At 38.9% G+C, this 26523-nt stretch overlaps 1 protein-coding gene across 2 annotated transcripts in view; it reads right to left on the reverse strand.

The window, feature by feature from the left end:
* The window catches only part of R3HCC1L (R3H domain and coiled-coil containing 1 like), a 106884-nt gene that overhangs the window by 21892 nt on the left and 58469 nt on the right, over nt 1-26523 (reverse strand). The window contains exons 3-5 of one of the 2 annotated variants that reach the window (XM_043989194.1): nt 22904-24735; nt 4980-5042; nt 2547-2722 (exon numbers count right to left, since the gene is read on the reverse strand). In XM_043989194.1, coding sequence (XP_043845129.1) covers nt 2547-2722; nt 4980-5042; nt 22904-24721 — 2057 coding nt within the window. In that variant the 5' untranslated portion in view covers nt 24722-24735. The remainder of the gene's footprint in view (nt 1-2546; nt 2723-4979; nt 5043-22903; nt 24736-26523) is intronic. The other variant, XM_043989195.1, reaches the window with a different exon arrangement.

Here is a 26523-nt window from a genome sequence, read left to right on the forward strand (position 1 = left end):
TACTCTTAAGACATGTTGTGACAGCACACATTTTCACTTGCTATGTCAGGTCTAGCATCATCAATAGATCTCTTCATCTTGATGGTAATAGAACTCTGCTACTGGTTTGTGCCTGTGAATATTCCTTAGTGAGCTATGGAATATGGGATGGTACTTTTTCAGAGTATAACTAATCATTCTTTGAAGATAAATCTTATATTTATTGTCGAATTCCAATATGAAAATGTTTCTTCTCTTTCATCAATGTCTCAATCTTCTATTTACCCAACTCTAAACAATGATTTTGGTCCTCTTATCCTAGAATAATTGTGTTTCAGAATTATTTCTTTCATTTTATCTAAGAAAACTTTATCATCTCTAATAGATGGAAGTGTACTTCAGATAGACTTCAAGTCTCTCACCTTCTTTAGCAGACTAGCTTATTGAGTGTTAGATGCAGCTGGTCATTTCAGGCAGAAAAACATACCTTATCTATTCTATATAATACAGCAACAGTTTCTTCTGTATCATATTTCCTTGCCTCTAAGTTGAAAAAAGTATTTGACAGCACTCCCACTCCTCAACTAAACCCTTAGTCTGCCTGCAAACTGTCACTGAAAGCTAATTGTTTACAGTGTTTGCCAGGGCTCCTAAGAAAACTTATGTCTCCTCTTCCCTGGCAACTAACCTACTAGCAATATTGGTAATTAGCATTTAACAAGGTGTTCCCCTATCCTTATGGAAGATATACATAGTATTAACCAAATCTTCTACAGAGTCAGAAAAATATCCTTTTTTTTTTTTTGTGAGGCAATTGGGGTTAAGTGACTTGCCCAAGGTCACACAGCTAGTAAGTGTTAAGTGTCTGAGGCCACATTTGAACTTGGGTACTCCTGACTCCAGGGCCAGTGCTCTATCCACTGCGCCACCTAGCTGCCCCAGAAAAATATCTTTTACAGAGTAATAAACAGTAGAACAATTGTCTAACAATGTTCTAATACTTAGACTGTACTACTCAACATAGCATTTAATCATATTTTGTTTTATATTTGGATGCCTCATCTTTCTGGAAAGCCTGCAAACTATTTGAGGGGTAGATCTATGTCATTATATTTGTTTTGAATCCCCCACAGCACAAAAAGAATGATAAGTATATTATAGGTACACAATAAATACCAAATTAAAGACAGAAGAAGTGAAGAAAACAAATGTTTGAGAAGAGACAACAGAGGTAAGTATTATTGAAAAAATAAATACTTAATACTTAAATAAATACTTGTTACTCATGATGGAAAATGCTCTCCACATCCAAAGAACTATGGAATCTAAATGTAGACTAAAGCATGCTATTTTCACTTTTGTTGTTATTTTTTTTTTGTTTCTTCTTTCTTGTGGTTTTTCCTTTTTGTTCTGATTCTTCTTTCACAACATGACCAATGTGGAAATATGTTTAACATGACTGTAATATATAACCTATATCAGAAGATTGCTTGCTGGCTTTGGGAGGGGAGAAGGAAGAGAGGGAGGGAGAAAAATTTGTAACTCAAAAATCTTACAAAAATGAATGATGAAACTATCTTTACATGTAATTGGGGGGAAATAAAATACTATTTAAATAAGTATTTGCTAATTGACTAGATATGAAACATATGATTAAAGTTAAGAACTGTGAATATATAGCCATCAAAAGTACTGATATTCAAAGTGAGGAACTGACAGGCTACAAGCATATGAGTAAGTAGTAGAAAGTTCTGAGAAATAAGGTAGAAATAATTCAAGGACTTGAAGGATTGATTCTTAAGGAAATATGATTAAATTTAAATGTGACTAGGTAAAGAAGCATGGAGATCCTTCTGGATTTGTGGAAACAAAAGAATAAGAATCTCTATTACAAAGATATTTAGAAAAAGACTGAACTCAACATTAGAGAATATTCATGGTGGGGAGGGATTTGTCAGTGCTGGCTTTTACAAGGTTTAGTAGACAGTAGTCAGAAATGATAGAGTCAAGTTGAGGACAGTTAATTTAAAGAGATTTGGGAGAAAATGGTATGTTCAACATCAAGGATGAAGAAAAGTTTCCAATAGCAACATGATCCTATCTAAGGGGGATGAGAGAGCCTTTTATCAGAAGCCAAAAAGAAGCAGCCAGAAGAATTTAAGGCAAACTTAAGGGAGAAGGAGTCCAAACATTTTGTGAACTCAACAGACATGCTACAAGAAACAGTTTGAACTCCTTTAAGAGCTCATACAAAATAGCATGGCCAATTGGAAACCATTCCACCATTCAAAGGAATAAATGTAATGAAAGCAAGTTAAGGGCAACAGATCTTTGAGTGAGAAATGATCTGATTCACAGGGTGTCTATAAAGACTAATCAGTATCTTAAGGAGCTTAGAAGAGTTTGAAAAGGCATTTATTGTGGATAATTATTTTGATGACAGTATTGGTTTAAAAAATTCTAAAATTTAGGGACATTTAAATTGAAGACATGTGTTGGCAGAAGGCTTTCCAAAGTATCTTTACTCCAATTCCCCCCCCCTCCCCCAACCATGGGAGAACACTCACTGATAGCTGCAGAAGACACGTAGGAGGTCTTCGGTGCGAAATTCCTGAGGGAAGTCATAGATTTCAATGACATGAGGAAATTCACAATCGTTGATGTCAAGCTCAGGAGCTTCATAGTTGTAATAATCAAATCTAGGTTCCTGGAGACTCTTCCTGTTCTTCAGACTCCCCGATAACTAGGGAGGAGGAAGAAGCACATCAGTGACTGAGCCATTAAGCCAAAATATTGTAAATTCCTCTCTTAGGTGAATATCTTCTTTGGTCATCCAGCCCCTACTCCCTGGCTTTTTTCACAGCCTTTTTGCTGTTAAGACTGTATATGATGGGGATAATGATGGGAATAAGGCTTTTTATAAAGCCTTATGAACTTTTAATGAATCTCCCATGAGAACAGGTATGACTAGAAACTGAATTTTCACCTAAGTGCCAGCATGTGAGGAAATCAAGACTGATTAATGTGGGGAATTATAACTGGTGTGTTTTAGGGAGTGAACTGTGGGCCCTGGCTCAGGATATGGATTAATGGCACTTGTTATTTTTGTACTTATTGATCAGATTCATCATGTAGTGTGTATGTTTTTTCAATTTAACAACATGGGAAAAATCTATTTACTTTCTGTTGCCAGAGTTAAGAAGGCTGAGGAAGAGGATGACAATTCCCTTGAAACAGAATTTTCTCCCAGTAGAAATAGACTTAGGACCACTGGTTTTGAAGGTACCTAAAGGAATCATCTTGACCAGACTGAAGTTATGAATTTTAAAGGACTAGTGGGAGAAACAATAATTAATACAAATATAAATTTTGACATCCTAAAAGTCAATTGAAAAGATTTATTCTTGGTCTAGTCAAATACTGAAATGGAATCAACATAAAATTCTTTTTTACTGAGAAAAAAATCATTTTTACTGGGCCTGGAATATAATAGGTGCTTAATAAATGTTTATTCATTGATTGGTTGATACCTATTTGGTAAAATCAGATCTCCAACTCCATCAAATGGGAGTGGAGATATATGTAGCAAGCAGCAGTAAAGCCAGTACACTGACTTCCCATTTGTCAGTAGCAGAACATAGTGACTACCCAGTTACCTCACCCTGACATAGTGACAAAAAGGTAGGGTGTTCCTTCAAAACTTCACCACACTTCTACCCTTCACCACAGTCCCAAATATATATATTCCTTGACACTTCAAGCCAGGAATAACAGATAAAGTACTGGAGAGTGACAAGTCATGTCCTCCTGATAGAGAAGAGAGCCAAACAGGAAGCAAGAAAGGTGGTTCAAGAATATGGAGTATGCAGTTGAAAAAAGAATTGTTGCTACATGCCTCTGATTCCACGTTTAAAAAGAACCAGAATAGGGGCAGCTAGATGGTGCAATAGATAGAGCACTGGCCCTGTACTCAGGAGTACCTGAGTTCAAATCCGGCCTTAGACACTTAACACTTACTAGCTGTGTGACCCTGGGCAAGTCACTTAACCCCAACTGCCTCATTAAAAAAAAAAAAAAAAGAACCAGAATATCAACAACATGATTGGGTAGGCTAAGCAACAAGAGATAGATATCTAAAAGCTCCAAGTTCCAACATCAACTCTATGATGTAATTTGTTGATGTGTATACAATTCTGTAAAAAAGGTGTGAATCCTTAAGTACATTATGATGGCTACCTACTGACACCTGAATATCTGCAAAATATCTTGGAAATAAATAAGTATTCCAACTTAATGACACATATTAGTTTTTGTTTGTTTTTGGTAAGGCAACTGGGGTTAAGTGACTTGCCCAGGGTCACACAGCTAGTAAGTGTTAAGTGTCTGAGGCCGGATTTGAACTCAGGTCCTCCTGACCCCAGGGCCGGTACTCTATCCACTGCTCCACCTAGCTGCCCCCACATATTATTTTTTTGGGGGGGGGGGAGCAATGAGGGTTAAGTGACTTGCCCAGGGTCACACAGCTAGTGTCAAGTGTCTGAGGCTGGATTTGAAATTCAGGTACTCCTGAGTCCAAGGCCAGTGCTTTATCCACTGCACCATCTAGCTGCCCCCACACATATTAGTTTTAAAGAGAAATCCTGTCTGGTGATTCATGTAAGAACAAATGATGCTGCCACAAGAAACCCAAAAAGCATTGTTGGGAATTATGAAGTCCTGGGCAAGAAACTGAAGACCTTAGGGACATAGGATGGGTTTTTGTCAGAATTGCTGATTTAAATTCTGGACCTCAGAAGAGAAAGGCAGACTTGGGAAATGAACTATTGATTAAGATGATGGTTAAGGATGGGATTTAGATTCCTGGACAACAGCTTAAAATAAAAGAATGACAGACTTTTGGTCAGGGAGGTTAACAAATACATATTTACTGTATTCTGACAAATATGCTCAGAAGGGTTTTAAGTGAAAAGGGAAAAGGTGGAAGAAAACAGCCTACACACCTCTGACAACTTAGGTATCACAGAAGGCAACAGGTTCAACACAGAGGAGCGCAGTAGGAATATCTAATCATTCATAAAAGATAAAAAATGAAGAAAAACGTTAGGAATGCTCTGGTGGTGTTAGATACGTCTACACAAACATATAAAGCATAACTAATAATAAGGAAGGCAAATTGGCTATCCCAATACCAGAACACAAATCTCACCTCAGTAAAACTTGGTAGGATGGGAATCGTGACAGGAATATGACTTTGAAAGGGTCTATCTACCTTATTTAAAAGGAACAACAGAATCAATAAGGAATGGCACGGGATCGTACATTAAAAAATAAACTCATGTGAAGAAATCGAAGAACCAACATTGGGGAAAGTAAGGTCTAACAGTATCTGGATGAAGACCAATAGAAGCGATGATCTTGTGGGAATACCTTAGACACCACTGGAAAGGAGGAAATAAATGAAGTGTTCCAGAAGAATTCCTAAGAAAAAGAAATAAGGAAATAAATGTGAAAAGACAGATAACATGCCTGGCATGAAAACCTGATAAAACAATGATAGGAGACTTCAATTATCCAGACAACTGGAACTTTGTCAAGATTAAGGGAATGAATAAACTGGCTTGCCTTCCTTAAAATTTCTTACCTCAAAAAGTAGAAGAAGCAACACAAGAAAATGTTATTCTGGACTTGATTTTGGCCAACAAGAAAAAAAATCCATGGCTCAAGTAATGAAGATGGGAACCTTCAGGAAAAGTAACTGTTCCATCCCAGCATTCATGACAGAAAAAGAGAAGAAAGCCAGGCATTTGTCATATACTTTAAATTTTAGAAAGACAGTTTTCAAGTTTGGGTCCCATAGCCTAAAATTCTATAAGGAAAGTCACACCAAGGGGAATGGAAAGCACTAAAAAATGGAATTCTGAAGATGCAAACAGTAACAATTACAATGAGTCAGAAAAGAGGGAGCTATTTAAATGGACCAACGTTTGCCCAGGGAATTAGAATCTGGATTAGGAAAAAAACAAAAAACCTACATATATGTAAAGTAGAAACAAGGGGAAGTGATGGGGAAAACAAATAAAAAGTGTGATATGGTACTGTAAGAATAGTGTCAAATCTTATAGGGGACTGAGGTTAGAAATAAATGCTAAGGACAATAAAATAGGCCTTTTATTTTTAAAGCTATATTAAGAAAAAGAGGATCAAAGAAGGGTTAGAACCCCTACCTAGGAGATACAAGATGAAGATAATGGGATACAGAGAGAAGATAAAACTACTTAACTCTTGTCTTTGAACTGGAAAGAAGAGAACAAAAATGGTTAATAGTGAATTGAAGCACAAGATTAAGGCGATATTAAGGGAGCACTAAGCCACTGTCAGTGATTTTTAAAAGACTGTAGAGACTGGGAGAGATGCTCCAGGGTTGTTAAATGGCAAAAATGTCTTAATTAAAAAAAAAAAAAGTGGGGGGGAGAATGCCTACTAATGATTGCACTGATTAAGCACTTACTCTGTGCCAGGCAAGCCACTAAGCACTAGAGGTACAAAGAGAAACAAGAAAGACAGTCCTTGCCTTCAATGAGCTTACATTCTAATAGGAAAACATAATATACATGAAGGCGTTAGAAGAAGGCTTTGGGTGGGATATGAACAGGGCAGAAAAGTATAGTGGAAATCTCATTCTCAGCAAGGTAAGCTGAAAGCTCACCCTTCAGATCCCCCAAACCCAGAGACAGTCTAAGGTTACAATGAGCTAAGATGAGGTTGGAGAGTAGGTAGTAACAGTGAGGTGAGGGCTGGGAAAGTAGTGTGTAGGCCTGGTTCCCCAGCAAGATAAGGCTTTTGAATCCTCATCTCTCAGAGCTGAAGAGGCCAGGGTGTAGTTCAAGGTTAAAGGGGTAGAGAAGAAAGAAGATGAGGATGACAGCATATCAAGAGAATGCAACAGACAAAGTGTGTCTAGATTTTGGCAAAACATTTGACAAAATTTTGAAGTGTTCTCTTTTCAGAATCTTTGCAGAGGTGCAAGAGGCAGCAGCGACCAAATAAGAGATCTACCAGTAGTTTCCCCATCTACTGCTCCTTTGCTAGGTGATACAACAGTGCAATTTCCAGTTACTTATTTGGGTCAACACGGTCTTCCCATTCAATGTATAACTTCCTTGAACAAATATAAAGTGCCTGCTCTGCACCATACTGTGTCAGGAACAGAAGGAACTGGAAGTTAAATAAGGCATCGCCTTCCCCTCGAGAAGATCTAGTGAGAGAGATAAGACATGTACATAAATATCCTGTAATACAACTAGAACATGTTGAGTAAGTGCATAGGAAAGGCACAACGTGCTCTGATACTTCTGAGAGGGAGAGATCAGATGCGTCAGAAAAGGCTTTTTTATACGCATTTTTTATTTTGTCAGACAAATCTAAAATATTCCTAGGAGGAGGAAGAGTGAGAGACTGACAGAGGGGACTGGGGAATTCAGCAGCCTGTACACCAGTATGACTGAACATCTGAGTTCTGGCTCATGAGCATACAGAGGAGTGTACCAGTAGTGAGCCCTGCTGTTCATAAAGCACTGAGTCAAATCAAAGCTTTCAGCAAACCTCTTCCATTTATTCAGGAATAATCTCCACAAAGTCATAGGATCAGAGCTCAATTAACTTCCCAATAACTCAGTTTAGCATTCTTATGGCCTACGGGCTCAGACTTACGGAGCAACTCAGGACACCTCACCTGCTTTTACTGTGACTTACTGCTGAGCTGCAAGAATGAGAGACATGCCTGGATTGTTATTTTTACTTGCTTTAAAAAAATGAATAGGTTGGTTTTGTTTTGAGTCATAAGAAAAGAAACACACATGAGGAATGGAATTCCTGGATGAGCAGTTCGATTCAGCCCCCAAATCAAATCATACTAACATTCACCTAAGTTTTATACTTTGTAAAAAGCTTTGATTCCACTATCTTATTTGATCATAAAAACACCTCTGTGAAGAGGACAGGGAAGAAGTATCATCCACATTGTAGAGATAAGCAAACAAGCCCTAGAGAAACTGACTTACTCAAGGTCACAAAACAAGTTAGTGGCACAAGAGGACTATATCCAAAATATCCATAGTTTCTAGCATTTGGCACAGTGAGTGGCACATAGTGGGTGCTTCTGTAAATGCTACTTGACTGACTCTGCTAACCGCCAACCCAGTGCTTTCCTCAAAACCCCATGCAAATGGCATTTGTTGTTGCTGTTCACTTATTTCAGTCATGTCCGATTCTCTGTGACCCCATTTGAGGTTTTCCTGGCAAGGATACTGGAGTGGTCTGTCACTGCCTTCTCCAACTCTTTTTTTTTTTTAAACACAGGAAGCATTTATTAAGTACCTATTATGTGTGAGGCACTGCTTTGTCATGGAGGTCAGACAGATTTAAGAGATGTTGAAGAACTGATAAGATGCAGCAAATGACTGTCTATGGTGAATAAGAAGGGAACAAGCATTTTATTAAGCCAGGGACTTTACTAAGTACTTTATAAATATTATTTCATTTGATCTTCATGGCAAATTTTCACTGTAAGCATTTACACTGACTTACTGTTTAGATAAACTTAGGAAAGCAATGGAGAAAATGCAGACCATGCGGATTAAATTTAAAGGTGGGGTCATTGCAACAGTTTTTCCCATCAGGAGACCCTGTGATTAAACATTCACCAGGATACCCTCAAGGCAAACATCCTCAGGACTCCAGAATGAGAACTTTCAGGAGCTGAGTTACCCCTTTGCCACAGGTGATACCTAAGCTTGAAGTCACTTTTCCTTGGCCTCTGAATGTATTAGCAGTAGCCTGCCACAGACTTTAGGGCGGAATGTTTGTCCCAATTATACTATCTAAGTAAATATCCTTTTTCTAAAAGCTAATTGAGTAGGGCTGACCACTTGATTATCAAATAACAATCACTGCACTGATGGGGACTTGTGAGATACTAAAGACAACCCTTTACCCCTTGGAGATGCCCCTTAGCGCACCAAATAGCATGCTCTAGAGACCAGACTCATCAATACAAATAGAGTTGGGATCGCTGCTTCTGCTCATGTGCTGATCAGAGTTGGGGTACCAAATTTAGAGACCAGGAATATAAACAATAGTACTCAGCACCTAACAGTTAACAAAAACAATTAGTTCAAATGGGAAAAATAGCTAGAAAAATAGCCTTCCCCCAAGCACTACTATGGGCATCAGCTTCAAGCTAATGTCTCAGTTTCTCCATCAAATGAGGACAAGTGGCAGACTATTTATCCCATGCTTTGCTGGGAAGTTCAGGGCCACAGTAGTTATGGGGAGAAGAAAAAGTAGAGGCGGTAAGTATAGACAGAAAACTTTTCCCATAGGGTTTAGTTGTGAAAGCCAGGAAGATCCAGGATGATAGCTTGAGGGGATGGGAGAATCAAGTGAAAGTTTTTTAAGGATGGATGAGATCTACATTGGGCAGCTTAACTGACTGAAATACATCTGCCTCTCTCCTCCTTTCTTTACGGAGGTGGTTATGGAAAATGGAACATAATTTCAGTCTTTTTCAATGTGACAGTTTTGCTGAACTTTAAAAATGTCTTAATTATAAGAGATGTTCTCTGAGAGGGGGAGAAACTGAGAAATGTAGATGACAGAAAAACAGAACTATCACATTAATATTTTTTAAGAAATTATTTGTTTTTTCCCTCTTATCAGAGAACTACCACAAAAAGGAATGAATAATTTGTTAAATATTTTGACTACCTAAGGGACAGATGGGAACCGATCAAGAAAGAAAAGTCAATCTAGTCTTCATTCTGTTCCTATCTAGACTTTTCTTCAGGTACTTTTACATTTTTCTGTTGGCTCAAACTCACTACTAAGCCCTCCTGATGAATTCCAAAGACCATATGACCAATGATATCAAAACACTTCTTTTCCCCCCTGCACATTACAGAATTCTTACTTCTCCTCCATTTCTGTTGTCCTAAGCAACATCTGCCTCTCTCTATCTTAGATCTCCAAGTCTAATAACCTCCTTGAGGCCTGGGGCTGAGACTCTTCCTTCCCTGGCAGCCCCTGGTGGCGGACCTTCCACCTGAAAGAGGCTAAGGATGTGCACTCTGAACTCAATGACTGTGTCTACTTCATGGGGGGCCTGCTGCTTTCCCCAAACGCACGCCGTATCACAAATCTGATTCGCACTGTGTTTGAGAAAAACCACTCTACAAGATGTGTGATTTTTAAAAATCATTGGCACTACTTTTCCTCTTCTTCTGCCCATAAGCTCAAGTTGTCTTGGTTACTGTGAATCATGGGAAGAACCAGTACTAATACGCCAAAAAAGGAAAAACTCAAGATAATTTCTTAAAATAGAGAAACTAAAACTCCAATAGTAACAATTCTGGGATCTAAATTCATGATGCATGATGTAAAAGAAGTCATTTTGATTTTTAAAAAATGAACATAAAAGAATAGAAGGAAGTTTGGAAGGAAGCACTGATAAGCAGGAGTCTTGAAACTAATGTGTAGAAATTATTTAATATATATAGGTATACACATGCACACACACATATATACAGAGAGAGAAGAGAGCGCTATATAAAATGGAGAATCAGTTGCATATAGAATCCTCTTTTTTGTGTTCTGTTGTGTGTATGAAAATGCTTTTTTGGTGTTTAAGTTCAGAATAAAAAACATTTCAAAGAAAATCTAGGTAAACTACATCTACAGTATACCTCTGTTGTACTGTTAACTCTATCAATAAAGGAAATAGGATTAGACTGGCTGGAAGAGACTTTTAAACTGAGTCTCAAGGAGGCTAAGAGACTTGCCTGATGTCATCCAGGTAAGAAGCTTCAGAGATGGAATTCTTAACTCTGGTCCTGACTCCAGAGTCACTGCTCTTTCTCCAGGTTACAAGTCCCCAAATCTCTGAACATTCTGGCTATCCTCCTTGAGGTGCTTTCTAGTTTGTCAGAGTTTTTCCAAAAATCTGGTATCCATGGTGGTGGAGTAGAAGCAGCAACCCCATCTGCACTCTCCCAACATTCCCTTCCAAATACCTTTAAATAACACCTCAAATTGAATTCAATTCTGGAACAGCAAAACCAACAAAAGGTCAGGGTGAGGTATCCTTCTGGCCTAAGACAACTCGGGAAGTCCAGAGGAAAGATCTGTAACACTGGGGTGGGCACAGGCCCAGGACCGTGACAGGAAGAGTGAGTCTTTGAAGGTGGCCAAGAGAGCAGTGGCAGCAGCAGCAGCTTCGGAAGCTCTCAGCCCAGAGATCAGACAACTGGTCAGAGAAATATTACAGGAGATCCTTTGCTGGCACTGGGTGCAGGACCTGAAGCTGTGGGCCCATACACAATTCTGGATCACAGTTCCAAGGCAAAAAGGAACACTTGTGCTTGTGGCTACAGGGGAGCAGGGGCTCCTTGGAAGCACTGAAAACTTCCAGACCCTCAGAACTCTCTGAAAATAGCACAAAAAAAGCCTAAAGCCTTGAGACAATGTCTTCTCATCCCCAGGTAAGCAGTCAATAAATAGACTTGAAAAATGAACAAACAATAACAACAAGAGAACTTGACCACAAAAGGCTACTATGGTGGCAGGGAAGACCAAGACCCAAACTCAGAAGACAATGTTTAAACAGCTACAAGCAAAGCCTAGAAGGAAAAAAAATAACCCTGCAAATCAGATACAAGCCAACAGGGATTTCTGGAGAAGCTAAAGAAAGTGATAAGAGAAAAAGTAGAAATATGAGAGTGATGCAAGAAATTACAGAATGACAATTAACAGCTTGGTAAAGGAAGAACAATAACAACAAAAAATACCGAAGAAAATAATACCTTAAAAAATAGAATTGGCCAAATGGTAAAAGAGGCACAAAAATTCAATGAAGAACTCCTTAAAAAGCAAAATTGGGGGCAGCTGGGTGGTGCAGTGGATAAAGCACTGGCCCTGGATTCAGGAGGACCTGAGTTCAAATCCAGCCTCAGAAACCTGACATTTACTAGTTGTGTGACCCTGGGCAATTCACTTACCCCTCACTGCCCCGCCAAAACAAAACAAAACAAAACAAAGCAGAACTGGCAAAATGGAAAATGAGGTATAAAGCTGAAGAAAAGAATTTCTTAAAAAGTAGAATTGGGCAAGTGGAAGTGAATAACTCTATGAGACATCAAGAAACAAACAAAATCAAAAAAATGAAAAAAAAAATAGAAGAAATTGTGAAATATCTCATTGGAAAAACAACTGATTTAGAAAACTGACTGAGAAGGGTTCATATAAGATTTAATGGACTACCTGAAAGCAATGATCAAAGAAAGAGCCTAGATATTATGTTTCAAGAAATTGTCACAAAAAACTGCTCTACTATCTCAAATTGAGAGGGTAAAATATAAATGGAAAGAATTCACTGATCACCTCCTGAAAGAGATCCCAAAATGAAAACTCCCAGGAATATTCTAGCCAAATTCCTGAGCTCCAGGCCAAGGAAAAAACTCTCTTTTACATGTAATTGGAAAAAAATAAAATACTATTAAGAAAAAAAAAAGGAATGGTTGAAATAAATAAATTTAAAAGAAAGAGAAAAGAAAAAACAAAGCAAAATAAAATGTGGTATACAGAATAGACCACAAAACTCCAAATGTGGGTTAACCTGTGAAGACATTGAAATTGTTATCTCACTAGCTTTGCATACTCTCTACCTGTCTTAATACAGAATAATATTGCATTAGCTTTTATGGATTCCATATAACATTATTAACTAAACCTAATAAACCTCACTATGTCTTTTGTGGATAAACCACCCTCCTGCTATATCTTCAGTACTGTCCACAGGTCTTCTTTGCTTTCTATTTCTCTTTCTGACTAAAGAAATTCATATTAAAAAATACAGAAAAAAAATACAGAGGTGTAACCCTCCCTAGGGCTATTTACTTTTTTTTTTTTTTGGAGGGGGTAAAGCAATTGTGGTTAAGTGACTTGCCCAGGGTCACATAGCTATTAAGTGTCAAGTGTCTGAGGTCACATTTGAACTCAGGTCCTCCTGAATCCAGGACCGGTGCTCTATCCACTGCGCCACCTAACTGCCCCTGGCCATTTACATTTTTAGAGGATTTTAGTAATTCTAGGGAATCTTTAAATTGGTGGAAATATTTGGGTTCCTTTTTGCTTAATACGATTTTATCATCATTCTTCTCTTCTAGTTTGCCAAAGAATAAAACCCATTTAAAATCAGCATTTCAGCCTCATGTTATCAACCTCAATTTCCTCATGTAGAAAATCAGCTCTAAACGCTATATTCTATCAGATGAATGGTCACTGCTTGGGTACAGAGCTTGGACTGGCAAGTATGGTATGGCCTATCTATCATGAAGAGTATCACCTGCTCCCTGAGGTTTGGGACCAACAGACCAGAAGCATATAGGATGAGCAACACACCACCAGAAAGCTATGCTTACCTGAATCAACTGTTTCTTCAATAAATAAACTTTTGTAAATGTCCTTTTCCTGTTAATCTTGAAGCTCAACTACCATACAAATCTGCTCAACCCTGCCCTTCCATAGCAAGCCAAACCAGAAATATAAAAAACCTCAATCTCGATTAGGAATGAATGGGAGTCCTTTGGAATAGAAATCTAGAATTCTTAGGAACACAGCATATCAACTGTGGAAGGGATATTAGAGATAAGCCAGTCCATATTACCTTGTTGTTGTTTGTCCTTCAGTCTGGAAGAGAACCATATCGAGGTAATGTCCATGACTTGCAGTAAATTCTATTTAAGTGAGGGAAAGCTGTGCAAAGTCACTAACCTCACTCTCTCCTCCAGAGCCATCTGGGTCCAGTGGCAAGATATACATCATGGAGATGGCCCCTGCAATTGGGGTTAAGTGACTTGCCTGGGATCACACAGCTAGGAAGTGTCTGAGGTAAGATGTGAACTCGGGACCTCCCAAATTCAGGGCCAGAGCACTATCCACTGTACCACCTAGCTGCCCCCTCCTATATTACCTATGAAGAAACTGAAGCACAGACAACCTGATTTGTTCAAAGTCACTTAGCTAGTTGGTGGCAAAGCCAAGACTACAATATACATCCTGATTCCTAGTACAGTGCTCTTTCCACTCTGCTGGTTCAGTGATGTGAACTGTTTAATTTCTTTATTTAAAATGGAAGCAAATATGCTGGATAAAAAGATTTCTGTTCTGATTCAGAAGAAAATTATTAGGCAGGGAACCTCATGGAAGCTTTGGAGGAATATTTTGATTTTGAAGAGGTCACCTCATAAAAACAAGAGAAGGGGCGGCTAGGTGGCGCAGTGGATAAAGCACCGGCCCTGGAGTCAGGAGTACCTGAGTTCAAATCTGGCCTCAGACACTTGACACTTACTAGCTGTGTTACCCTGGGCAAGTCACTTAACCCCAATTGCCCTACCAAAAAAAAACCCCAAAAAAACCAAGAGAGCAATTTGTTAGTCTAACAAATTTACCTAATGTTCCTTATCTATGGATGACCTGGAGATCTAATCATCATCTTCTTTTTTTTTTTTGAAAACAATGATTATAACAGTTATTTAATCTAAAATTTCAAGTGAATAATGTTTGTTAAATCAATCATTATCAATATTAATCAGATGTTCAAATATCTTAATATTGACATTGGTTCTCAAGGTTCTTTCACAGTGCTTAAAATATCTATCCCACATCTATTCTTTCAGGTAATGTCAACATCTTAATTTTTTTTTTTACATATAAGGTATTTTATTTTTTCCGTTACATGTAAAGATAGTTCTCAACTTTTGTTTATACAAGCTTTACAATTTCAGATTTTTCTCCCTCCCCCCCTCCCCTAGACAGCAGGTAATCTGATATAGGTTATATCTATATATCATATCCATATACATATAGATAGATATATACACACACACACATATATATATATATATACACACATAATAACATTAATCCTATTTCTGCATTAATCCTGTTACAAGAGAAAAAATCAGAGCAATGATGAAAAACCTCAAAATAGGAAAAAAAAAAAAAAACAACAGCACCCAAAACAAAAGAAATAGTATGGTTCAATCAGCATCTATACTCCACAGTTCTTTTTTTTTTTTCCCTTGGATTTGGAGATCCTCTTCCATCACGAGTTCCCTGGAACTCTTCTGTACCATTGCATTGGTGAGAAGAATATAGTCCATCACAGTAGGTCAACATTCAATGTACAATGTTCTTCTGGTTCTGCTCATCTCACTCATCATCAGCTCACGCAAGACCCTCCAGGTTTCTCTGAACTCCTCCTGCTCATCATTTCTTACAGCACAATAGTATTCCATTGTAATCATATACCACAACTTGTCCAGCCATTCCCCAATTGATGGGCACCCCCTCAACTTCCAATTCCTTGCTACCACGTAAAGAGCAGCTATAAATATTTTTGTACATGTGGGTCCCTTTCCCCCTTCCATAATCATCATCTTCTAATGGACTGGACTACAGTTCTTAAACAGAGTAGATAATTCAATCAGACTCCTTTCCTGGTGCCCCGAGTGACTGCATCAGTATATACCATGACAGGAAGGTGAAAATCTATAAATCCCCACTAAGGCGGTCAATAAAAAATGTTAATTCAGACAATTTTACAACAAAAATGAATTAGAGATGTGTTAAGATGGGCTGGATCAGATAAAAAAAAAATCCTGCATGACTAGAGGCTGAGAAAAAGCCTGAACTATGAAGTGTTTGGAGCAGAATAGTCTTATTAAAGAAAGCAGAATGTCTAATCGAGGCCAAAATTAATACAAATGCTTAAAAAATACACCACCAACAAGGAAGTTAAAAAAGGGAAAGCCTTAAGCAATTATTTCTTGTTCCATTTCTGCAACAACTATAACTTTGGTAATGAGATGTTCAGAGAAGTCTAGATATCCCTTCTCAAATGGAAGGGTCATTTCCCTTTTTTTGTCACCTTTGCCAATCTAATAGATTTGAGGTGGAATCTCAGAATTGCTTTAATTTGCATTTCTCTAATTAGCAGCAATTTGAAGCATTTTCTAATATAGCTATAGATAGCCTAGATTTCTTCCCTTGAAAACTGCCTGTTCATATCCTTAGTCATTTGTCAACTGAGGACTGGCTCTTATTGTTACAAATTTGAATCAGTTCCTTATATATCTTATATATCTTGGAAATGAGAACTATATCAGAGAAACTTTCTATATAATCTTTCCCCTTGATTAACTGTTTCCTATTGAATCTTAGCTTTACAGTAAATGTTGGAAGGGCTGTGGGGGAAAAAGGCATTGAAGGATTGTCAGTAGATAACCATTCTGGAAAGCAATTAAAAATTACGTACAAAAAGTTATTAAACAGTGCTTTCCTTTTGACCCAGATATATTCAAATGAGATCAAAGAAATAGAAAAAGGTCTTATATGAACAAAATATTTATAGCAGCTCTTTTTGTCATGGCAAAACACTAGAAACTAAAGAGATACCCAATCAATTGAGGAATTATGGTATATAAACATGGTGGAATACTACTATGCTGTCAGAAATGAGGAAAGAGATGACTTCAAAGAGATAGGGAAAGATGTGCATGAACTGATGCAAAGTTAAATATGCAGAACTAGAAGAACAACTTCTCCTATAAACATCCATATGATAAAAAAGAACAATCTTGAAAACTTTTATAAACTAATGAAGAATGAACTGAGCAAAGCAGAACAATTTCTACAAAAACAACATTGCAAAGACAAAAAAAAACTTTAAAAAGCTATAAGAACTATGAAGAATACAATGATCATTCATGACTCTAGAGTCCTGATGACATACTATCCACCCCCTGACCAATAGTGGGTTTAAGATATATTTCTATATACAGTCACTGAGGAAACCTGTTTTACTTGACTATGCATGTTTGTTCCAAGGAATTCGTTTTTCTTTTCTCTTTTTCAAATAGGATGGTAAAGAAAATATCTTTCTGTTCATTTTAAGTACGTTTAAAGAGGTGGAGGGGTACTACAGATGTGAAATGCTGCATGCGCCTTCAGTGGAGTCATTGTATATTAGTTTTGCTGAATTGTTTTACTTTGTCACAAAAGAGCTATCATGGAGTGGGGGTAATATGGAAATGTTTGTAATGTGAAAACAAAACATGTCAATGAAACTTTTAAAAAAAACATAAGGGTTGTTTTCGGGGGGGGGGGGGTAGGGGGTAGCTCCTTAGTGAGACTTTTCCAAAGATTTAGGTTAAAAATTGGGAGGCACATTTCAGAGATTTTAGTTTTTGTAATTTTAGGCCCTAATGCTGTCTTCCTCCTGCTACTTACTACTGCAAAGACTGCAAGACTGTGTGGGGCTCAAAACCAACCCATATAGTCTCCACCTATTCTCTCTGAGCCTAATCCCAGCCTCTTAAAATTCCTATCCCATGGCTCTCAGTAAACCTCCCCATTTCCCTCATTCCACATTTCCACTTTCCAAGTGGTATCTGTAGCAGCAGCAAAAACGGTACAGTGGCGGCTCATGGAAGCAGAAAGACAGGATGACAATAAGACCATGAAGAATGTGACCCACAAACTATGGAAGAGGATGATGAGGAGAGCAATAAGAGGAAAAGCTCTAAGCTATTAGTTTATTCACTAAATTGGGAAATCATTCAGAGTGCTTTTTCTGCACCTCGATTTGAGAATTCTATAAATTTAGAACTCAGTTAAGTGAGTTTTCCTATTTTGGGAGATGCCTACATTAGGATATAATAAACTAGCTCCTAGTCCTGTGGGGTCAAGAGAATGAGGATAACTAGACTTAGTAGAATTACAGGGCGTGACAGAACAGGGTATGTTAGGTGGACTGCAGGTAATGTTTGTACATAATTTAGGTGATGAATTTTTTTCCTTGATGTTCTTCTTTCAGCAGCTACTTATGTGACCCCGAGCAAGTCCTTTAACATCTTTCAGCCTCAGCTCCCTCATCTGAAAAGTAAGAATAATTATACCTAGGTTCCAGGGTTGTTGGGAGGATCGAGTGAAAAAATATAACTGTAAACTTGTAAACCTGTAAACTTCAAGTGATAGATTATATAAGTGTTAACTTATTATTGTTGTCACTATTGCTCCTTGTCCTCTTCTGGCTTTCAAAGATTTCTAGGACTCACATCATCATCATCTGAGAAACTGATCAATTCTTCGCTCCCATAGTTCTCTTTTTCCCCCCAATTTTTTCATCTAGCACTCATTGGTAAAAAGACAAAACAAAAAACATTTTAAAATTCATTGCTCATCCCTTCCAGGAATTCTAGTTCAATTTGGGCACAAATTCAACTGTGTTTTTCTTTAAGGCTTTGCTTGTAGATGTTTTAGAGTCTTTCTCTTTTTCTTGATTTGAGTCTTGAGCATCATTCAGCCTAACAGCTTTTCATGATGGGATTTCTTTTTTGTTTGCTCAGTGTTCCAGCCCACTTCCTGACTTTGGATTCGATGTTAGGACGAGGCTTGAGGACTTCTCAAGGGAAGGTCTGGTTTGGACCTGCTCCTTTTTGGGGGGTGTTGATTGTTATTTCAGGCTTTCAAGGGACAGTTCAGGTTGGAGACCTGCAAGCTTTTAGTGGTCTAAAGTGGTCTGATCCAGGGCACAGTCTGACCACTGCCCACCCTAATCTGAGTTCTGCAAGTTCCTGACCTGGGTTTGGGTCAGAGTAACAGTAAACTGTGGCTGGACTCAATCAGTATAAGCTAGCTAGGAAGCTCTCTTGGTTCAGAGTGACAGACCTGTACGTTCCCCTTTGGTCTGGGATTCCTGTTCTGGTTATTACTCTACAGGCTTCAGACCAGACTAGACTAGAACTGAGAGCCCATTCTGCTCCTGGGGGCCTGAGCAACACAGCAGCTGCTTGCTTCTGAACCTTTTCCTTTATCAATACACACACTAGGGCCTGTGACTGCTTCTTATTCTGGAACATCCACCCCTAACTGCAGGTCCCTTCCACAATCCACCTGGATCTATGACCTGGGACTAGGTATTGGGTGACGAGGCTGCCAGATGGCACCTGTTTCCCCATCCTACTTGAGGTTAGGCCATTATGGGTCTAAGACTTCAGGCTCATAGGTATTGGTTACCAAGTTATTGGCCTTTAGACTCAGCCTCCGAGTCACATGCACAGACACAAAATAAGTATAATTATTTTATAATTACAGTTTAAAAAAAAGTAAAACAAAACAAAAGCAATGTGACCCAGCTTGATCATCCTACTTATTCACAATTGGCACAGAATGTCATTTAGCTGTTAGCAAGTCAAATTCACCCTCAAGAGATGAAGATTTCCTGGAAGTGAGGCAAGGCAAAAGGTTCTGACCTTTTCTAAAAGAGGAGTCCCAAAAATGTTTTCAACAATGACAGCATCATTAGGATAATTGTATAGTTTCCTATGACAGTTACCTTGAAGGGAACAATACTCATGTGGATATACGAATTTTTCAGTTCTCATCATCAGTGACCTTTCTGCAGCATTTCTCCCCTTCTGTGTCTTCCAAGACACTGGGCCCTACTGGTTCTCTTTCCACCTGTTTAACTGCTCCTCCTCTGTTCTTTTCTGGCACTTCCTCTTCCAGTTAAGTTTTGCTCCATGTTTTGTCCTTGGCATTTTTCCTCTATATTGTCTCTCTTGGCAATCCCATGGCTTCTACTATCACGTCTAAGTAGATGACTCCTAAATCTCTATCACTGACTTCTTCCCTGAGTGCCAAATGTACCTCTCCAGCTGTTAATGGGAGAATTCTCTTAGGCTCTATATAACCCAAACTGAACTTATTCTCTACCTCTCAAAACTTGCTTCCTTTTCTGCCTTGACTTTTATTAGTGGTACCACAGTTCAAATGGTTTCCCAGGCTCTCACAGTCAGCTAGTTTCTGTTAATTTGACTTTTACAATCCCCTTTTCTGTATTTTCTAAGTTAAGTTTAAAATACTATCTCCTACATGAAGCATTTCCTGACCATCTGTAAGAGGTGATACCTTACACTAAGCACCAAACACAGTGGTACTTAATTATTAAGTTGTATGTTATATATATATATATGTGTGTGTGTGTATATATATATATATATATATATATATATATATATATATTTACACAGTGTACAAGCAATAATATATACACAGTGTACAAGCAATAATCCTATGATTTTTATGTTGTTATTTAACCTAGAGAGTTAACTCTTAGAGCTATGTTCTATAAAATATTTTATATCACCATCACTTCAGTGTCTAACACAGTACTATACAATTTGCAGAGGTGGGAGAGGGGGAGAGCCACCCCTCTTTTCCACTTTTGCTGCCATAATCCTAGCATAGGCTTACTCATGTGTATTACTGTGCTAGCCTTAATAAGTCTTCCTGCTACCACCCTCCCCACACTGATCCACTTTTCACACTGCTGACTGACTAATTTTCCTTCTGTAGAAACCTGGTCAGGAAGACGGCAGAGAGAAGCCAGGAAGTTACTGGAGCTCTCCAGAGTTTCTAAACAGATTCTGAAGCCACAGAACCTACAAAAAAGGCAGAGACACGGTCTTCCAACTTGAGATAATTTAGAAGACTTCAGGAAATGTCTTACTTGGGCAAAGGGAGTGCAGCACAGCTCAGCACAGCGCAGAAGGGGTCTGGGCAAGTCAGCAGGAAGCTCTTGGCCATAGCACAGATCAGCAGCTGAGGCCCCTTGGTCCTGGCTCAGCAGGTTGGTGGTGCAACAGGCCAGCTGTGAGACCCGCCAGCACCGGCTGAGAAGGCAAACTACCAGCTAGAGAACTACCCACAGGACAGGTGTGACCAGGCCAAGCCTTCCCAGGGAGCAAAGCCTAGGGCAGTGAAGAATCCACAAGTCACAGAGACCTCAGAGCAGAAAGCCAGTGATCAGGTCAGGTGGAGTCTCATCAAAAACTCTTGGATGGTTGTTTCTTACTGCCTACCGAGAAGAATTCAAACTCCTCAGCCTTGTATTTAAGACCCTCCAAGAGGAGGCTACCTTGCCAGCCTCTTTACAATACTCTCTACAATGTATGCGATGTTCCAGTAACACTAGACTATTTTGCTGTCTCCCATACCTTTGTTAAGATACACTGTTGCTTATTCCTGGAATACTTTACCTTTTCCCCCTGCCTCTGCCTGCTGAATTTCCTACCCATTCTTTAAAGTCCAATACAAATGCTACATCCTCTGGGAAGCCTTCCTTGATCCTTTCCCAAACTGCAGCTGGTAAGGGCTCGTCTCCTTTGGACCTCACATTGTATTTTGCTCATGCGCTCATCTTGTACTATTTTTTTTATTAGTTATTTGTGGTGTGCAATACATATCCCTGCACTAGGACAGAGACTGTGTCTTATCTAAACTATTATCTCTCTCAATACTTAGCACAGTTCTTTGCACATAATAGGCACTTAGTAAATGTTTTGGAGTTGAACTGAATTGATATGTTAGCTAAGAAGTGAACCAAATGACTTTACTGCCACCATATACATGTTTGCTCTCCACCCAAGTCAAGCAGTTCTTTTAAAATTTAAAGCTTCCTCTGAAGCTAGTTCTCTCCTGAACAACCTTTCCCCAGTCACCTAATTTCCCTCTACATTCTTCTAAGTTAAGTTTTAAATGCTATCCCCTACATGAAGCATTTCCTAACCAGCAGTAAGAGGTGATAACTTACACTAAGCACCCAACACAGTGGCACTTCATTATTCTGTTGTATGTTATATATACAATGTATAAGCATTAATCCTATGATTTCTTTTTGGTAGTATGCCTCCCTTAATTTAGAGAGTAAACTCTTAGAGGATAGTTGCAGTGTCTTCTTTATGTTCTATAAACATAAACTCAACTCACAGTGCCTAACACAATATTCTACATTTGCTGTGGGGGGAGAGGGATCAATGGAGGGATACCCCATAACATCACCCAATCAATATTACTTTACAGGAACATCATAATAGCAAGGATTTGCAATGCTACATTGGTGATGGGTATAATATACTTCAGCTGATCATCCAGAATAAAAATTGTATAGTCAGCAATGATACAAGCTAGTACTTCAGGTTCAAGAGCATTAACTTCCCAAAGATCAATTGGCTTACTGTCATCACACTGGAGGGATCATCCTTATGAATTTCCTAAAGTTTTATATTTTAATTATGCTAATTGTATTGTTTTATTTAACATTTACTACTGGGATATAGATTATATACCCTGAGGTTTCTATAAATACTTATGTCCAGCTTTCATAGTTGAATTCTGGCTGTCTCAGAAAGTATTTCCCTTTCCTATGGGGCTAACTATCCAAAAGGGTCCTGGATTTGGAATCACAGAACACTCTACTGCTTACCACCTGTTTAATCCTGGGAAAGTCAACTTCTCGGGGCCTCAGTTTCCTCACTGGTATAACGAAGAGCCAGAACAAGAGAAACTCTAAGGTCCTTTACAATCCTAAATTCTACAACCCCATGTTGTTTTGCCCAGTATCATACTTCTGTGGAAACAATTAAGACACAGATGGGGAGGTGCTGAGTCAGGATACACTCTTTGAAAACTCATGATCCTAAATAAGAGCAACCTGATATTCATTTTATCCATACAGAGTTCTTCTCTCTAATAAAGTTTCTGTCTCTCCCAAATAGGCAGCCATTGTCCTCCACTGAATGCCTAATCCTTTAACATACTTGATCAAGTCCCTCAGGCTACGGTTCACTATATCAAAGTTATTTCTATGGGTTTTATTTAAAACATCAGGCAGATAGATTTTTGAACCTTTGTCACTTTAAGTCTGTAAGTATCACTTTATATTTAGCACGGATGTACCCCACGCTTTGCCTGACTCGTCTCAGATCCACTGACATCCTCACATTCATCTTATTTCATCTAAACATACCTCTTCTAGAAGGCGTGGATCCAGGCAATCTCCATCATCATTAAACAAAGAATCCCAGCTCTCTTCTGTAGGAGCACTTTCATCATTGGAGGAAGGATGAAGAGCTTTCAGCTCCAATTGTCTGTCTGAAGATACAGTATACTCTATTTTCCCAAAGCCATCTTCCTCACCTGTCTTGAACTCTTCACCAGTTCTTAGATTATTCAAAGACTCTGTGATGTCATCTGTACGATCCAGATTACTGCTCAAGGCCTTGTTGGAAAGCAATTCTGTCCTATTTAACATGTAGAATTCCGAGTCTAAACAGGAATCAGGATTGCTGGATGCTTCCTTCTTTATAGGTATTAAAGAGGTACAATCTGACAAACTCTTTGTTGGTCCTCCCATTGACTCTTGATAACTGGACAAACTATCTTCAGTGTAACCGTCTGTACAAACTGTCAAGTTGCTCGAGTTTTCATTCCCACATTCTAAGCTGTTAGCTACTAGAAGCGGGGTTATGTAAGTACTTACTCCCATACCGTCTAGCAAACTGTTTATGCTGCTACAAGCCTGTTCAGTGATTCCACCCACAAGTGTCGAGGTGCTGCCCACACATGTCTCATCAGATGTGCCATCTGTAATGCTCATGCATGCCTGGCTAGTGATGTCACTGGCATCCTCCAGCTCACTACCTGTAGATGTTTCATCAGCAAAGTCACTGAAATGATGAGGTTCATAGCACACATGTGACTCCTCAGCAGGGGCACCATTCTTCTCAGACTCTCTACTCATGCAAGTTGGATCCTCAATGTCATTGGCATTCTCTAATACACTGACTATGTGCATGTGGTCAGAGACAGGATCTCCAATCCCAGATAGGCGATCCTTACTTGTTTGTTCCAAGAAGCCAGCTTCACTGCTGAGGAACACTGGACCACTAAGGTCACTGACATTCTTAGGTTCACTGTCCGAGCAGGCCTGATCAATGACACTCTCTGGGCTTCCCTGAATAGCAATGCTCTTTATGTCTTCAGTGTTGGACTTCATTATATGACCTGCTGGATGGATGATTTCTTGCACAATTTTAGAAGGTGAGTTTGGCTGTGCAGGTGCCAGCACATGGTCAGGATTCAAAAGAGAACTGCAACCTACCAGCTCATCTGAAAACTGAGAACGAGATACCATCTCTACTACCTTACAATGAGGACTAACGCTGTTTCCCAAGTCTCCTTCTGCATAATTCATCCCGCTTAGTTCTTCTTTTCTGAAATCACATAATTTCACGCTTTGGAATGGTTTACTGGAAGCCTGAGTCTCACAGGTTTCTGTGCTAGATTGTGATATAAGTAGTCCTTGTGGTACTGTTATACTGCTGGTTTGGGGATCCATACATTTCTCTTCTTTCTTTGGCTTAAAATGTATTTGTGAAGGTACTTTGGAAAAACTACTAGGATTTGGGATTTGTGGATTTTTGTTGGACATTTCTTCGGACTCTGGGGTTCCTTTCTGAGTATGGAATTTTCCTCTGCTTCTTTCTTTCAAGCATGTGCCTTTTTTGGATTTTGAATTAGGTCTCTTTCCATCCCTGGCTTTGTGCTCTTGTCTGCTAGGATTACTGACAGGTCTTTGAAGTTCAGAACTGACTCTGAAGACATCATTCTTTGAGGGCAGATGACCTTCTTCTTGTCCTTGCTTCACTACGGCATTCAGATGACTAGAACTCATTTCCTGATGACTTGATATGGGGAGAACTGAACCTCTTCGAGCTTTAGGTACATAAAGGGCCATATCTGGCTTTCTGGCACGAGGTCTGCATCTCTCAACATCAGACTCCATGATGCCACCTCAATCTGCAAGAAAAAGAATTACTTAGTTCACATCAATTAGCTATGAGATATAAAGCAAAGCAAAGTGGTTTTCTTCCCCTTCCACTCTGGGATTGGAGTGTTGGGTTTACTAACTTATGGTAAATAACTTACTTATAGAAATGCAAATTGCTACTTTTTACCACATTTTCTAGTCTTTTTAAACCTTCCTCCTCTCCAGGAACTCTGCTTACATCCCTCTTTCTTAAGAAGGCATCCTTGTTAAGATGGCTTTGGATCTATTTTGCATGTACCCTGTGTACACGTACGTACATACACACACACACACACACACACACACACACACACACACACACACACACCCCAAGTGTTTAGTAAATGCTTGTTGATGAGGGCCTGTACATGGGTAGTAGCTGGGTGAGTATAGGAATGATAAGGGGATATGAGAGATATTCTGAAGACAGAAACAACAAAATTTGGCAAAAGATGGAATATATGTGGGCTGAGTGCAGGTAAGTTATCAAGGATAACACTGAAACTCTGGGCCTGGGTGACTGGGGTTATGGTGCATCCTTGACAATAATGGGGAAACTGGAGGGGAGAGGAGCTAACAGGACAAAGTCAATGAGTTTTGCTTTGACTATGCTGCATTTGAGTGTACCATGAGACATCCAGTTTGAGATGTTCATCAGGTAGTTGGTGATACAAAACTGTAGCTCAGAAGAGAGAAGAGGGCAAGATACAGGAGTGGGGGGGGGCGGGGGGGGGAGAGTGAGAGAGAGAACATGCAAACACTGGGAATCATTTTCATAGAAGTGATAACTGAACCCATGTGAGCTGATGAGATCACCAGACTAGACAGTACTGGAAGGAGAAGAGGACCCAAGACAAAGCCTTGGATATTTCCACGCTTAGTCGACACAACCTAAAATGAGGATACAGCAAAGGAATACGAGAAGGAGCAGTAAGATAGAGAAGAGGAGAACCAGTAAGGAACAAGGTCACAGAAAATAAGAAAGGAGAAATGTCCAGAAGAAGACAGTGGTCAAGAGATGTCAAATTCTAGGGGTCAAAAAGGATAAGAATTTGAACCCCGGTCTTCCTGACTCCAAGTCCAGCACTCTATCCACTACACCATGCTGCCAACAGTAGTTCATCCATAGTCATTTGATAAGATGCTAATGAATGTAATAAAACACAATGAAATAATTAGCTCTGTTAATACCCATAGACCCCTTATGGTAAGTACTCAATCAAGTATCACCTAGTAGTTCACCATCACCATTTCTTTTCCTTTTGGAAATACAACAATGGATATAAAAAAGTTCTATAAATAAAGAATATTTGTCGGGGCTGGGAGATGGTGGTCAGTTAATATGCTATGTATATAGTTTTTTAAAAATACTGTTTGACTCTAGATATACTATGTGTTAAATTAATCATGTGATAAATCATGCTTACTTAAATTACCTTCAGGGAACATAAAAGCAACTTCTTTCTTGAGTACCTCAGAACAGGTAGAAGAATAATTTCCTTTTTCTAATAATAGGTTCCCAGTGGAAAAGTAATGCAAAACACAAGATGTTAATCCTGTACTTGGCTCTTATCTATAAGTCTACAGCAGTCTTGCAGATAAACTAAATACATATACATACACAATCTCTTGATCAACTCAAACATTTCTTCACCAGTCCTTTTTCATAATTAATAATGTTTTAACAATAATACATCTGACAACAGTAAACTTGAGGAAACCGAGGAGACTGCAGTAGCTTAGGAATCATAATCTTAGAAATTCCAAAATTAATACAG

Source organism: Dromiciops gliroides, chromosome 2 (assembly GCF_019393635.1).
Source record: "Dromiciops gliroides isolate mDroGli1 chromosome 2, mDroGli1.pri, whole genome shotgun sequence".
Classification (NCBI taxonomy): Eukaryota; Metazoa; Chordata; class Mammalia; order Microbiotheria; family Microbiotheriidae; genus Dromiciops; species Dromiciops gliroides.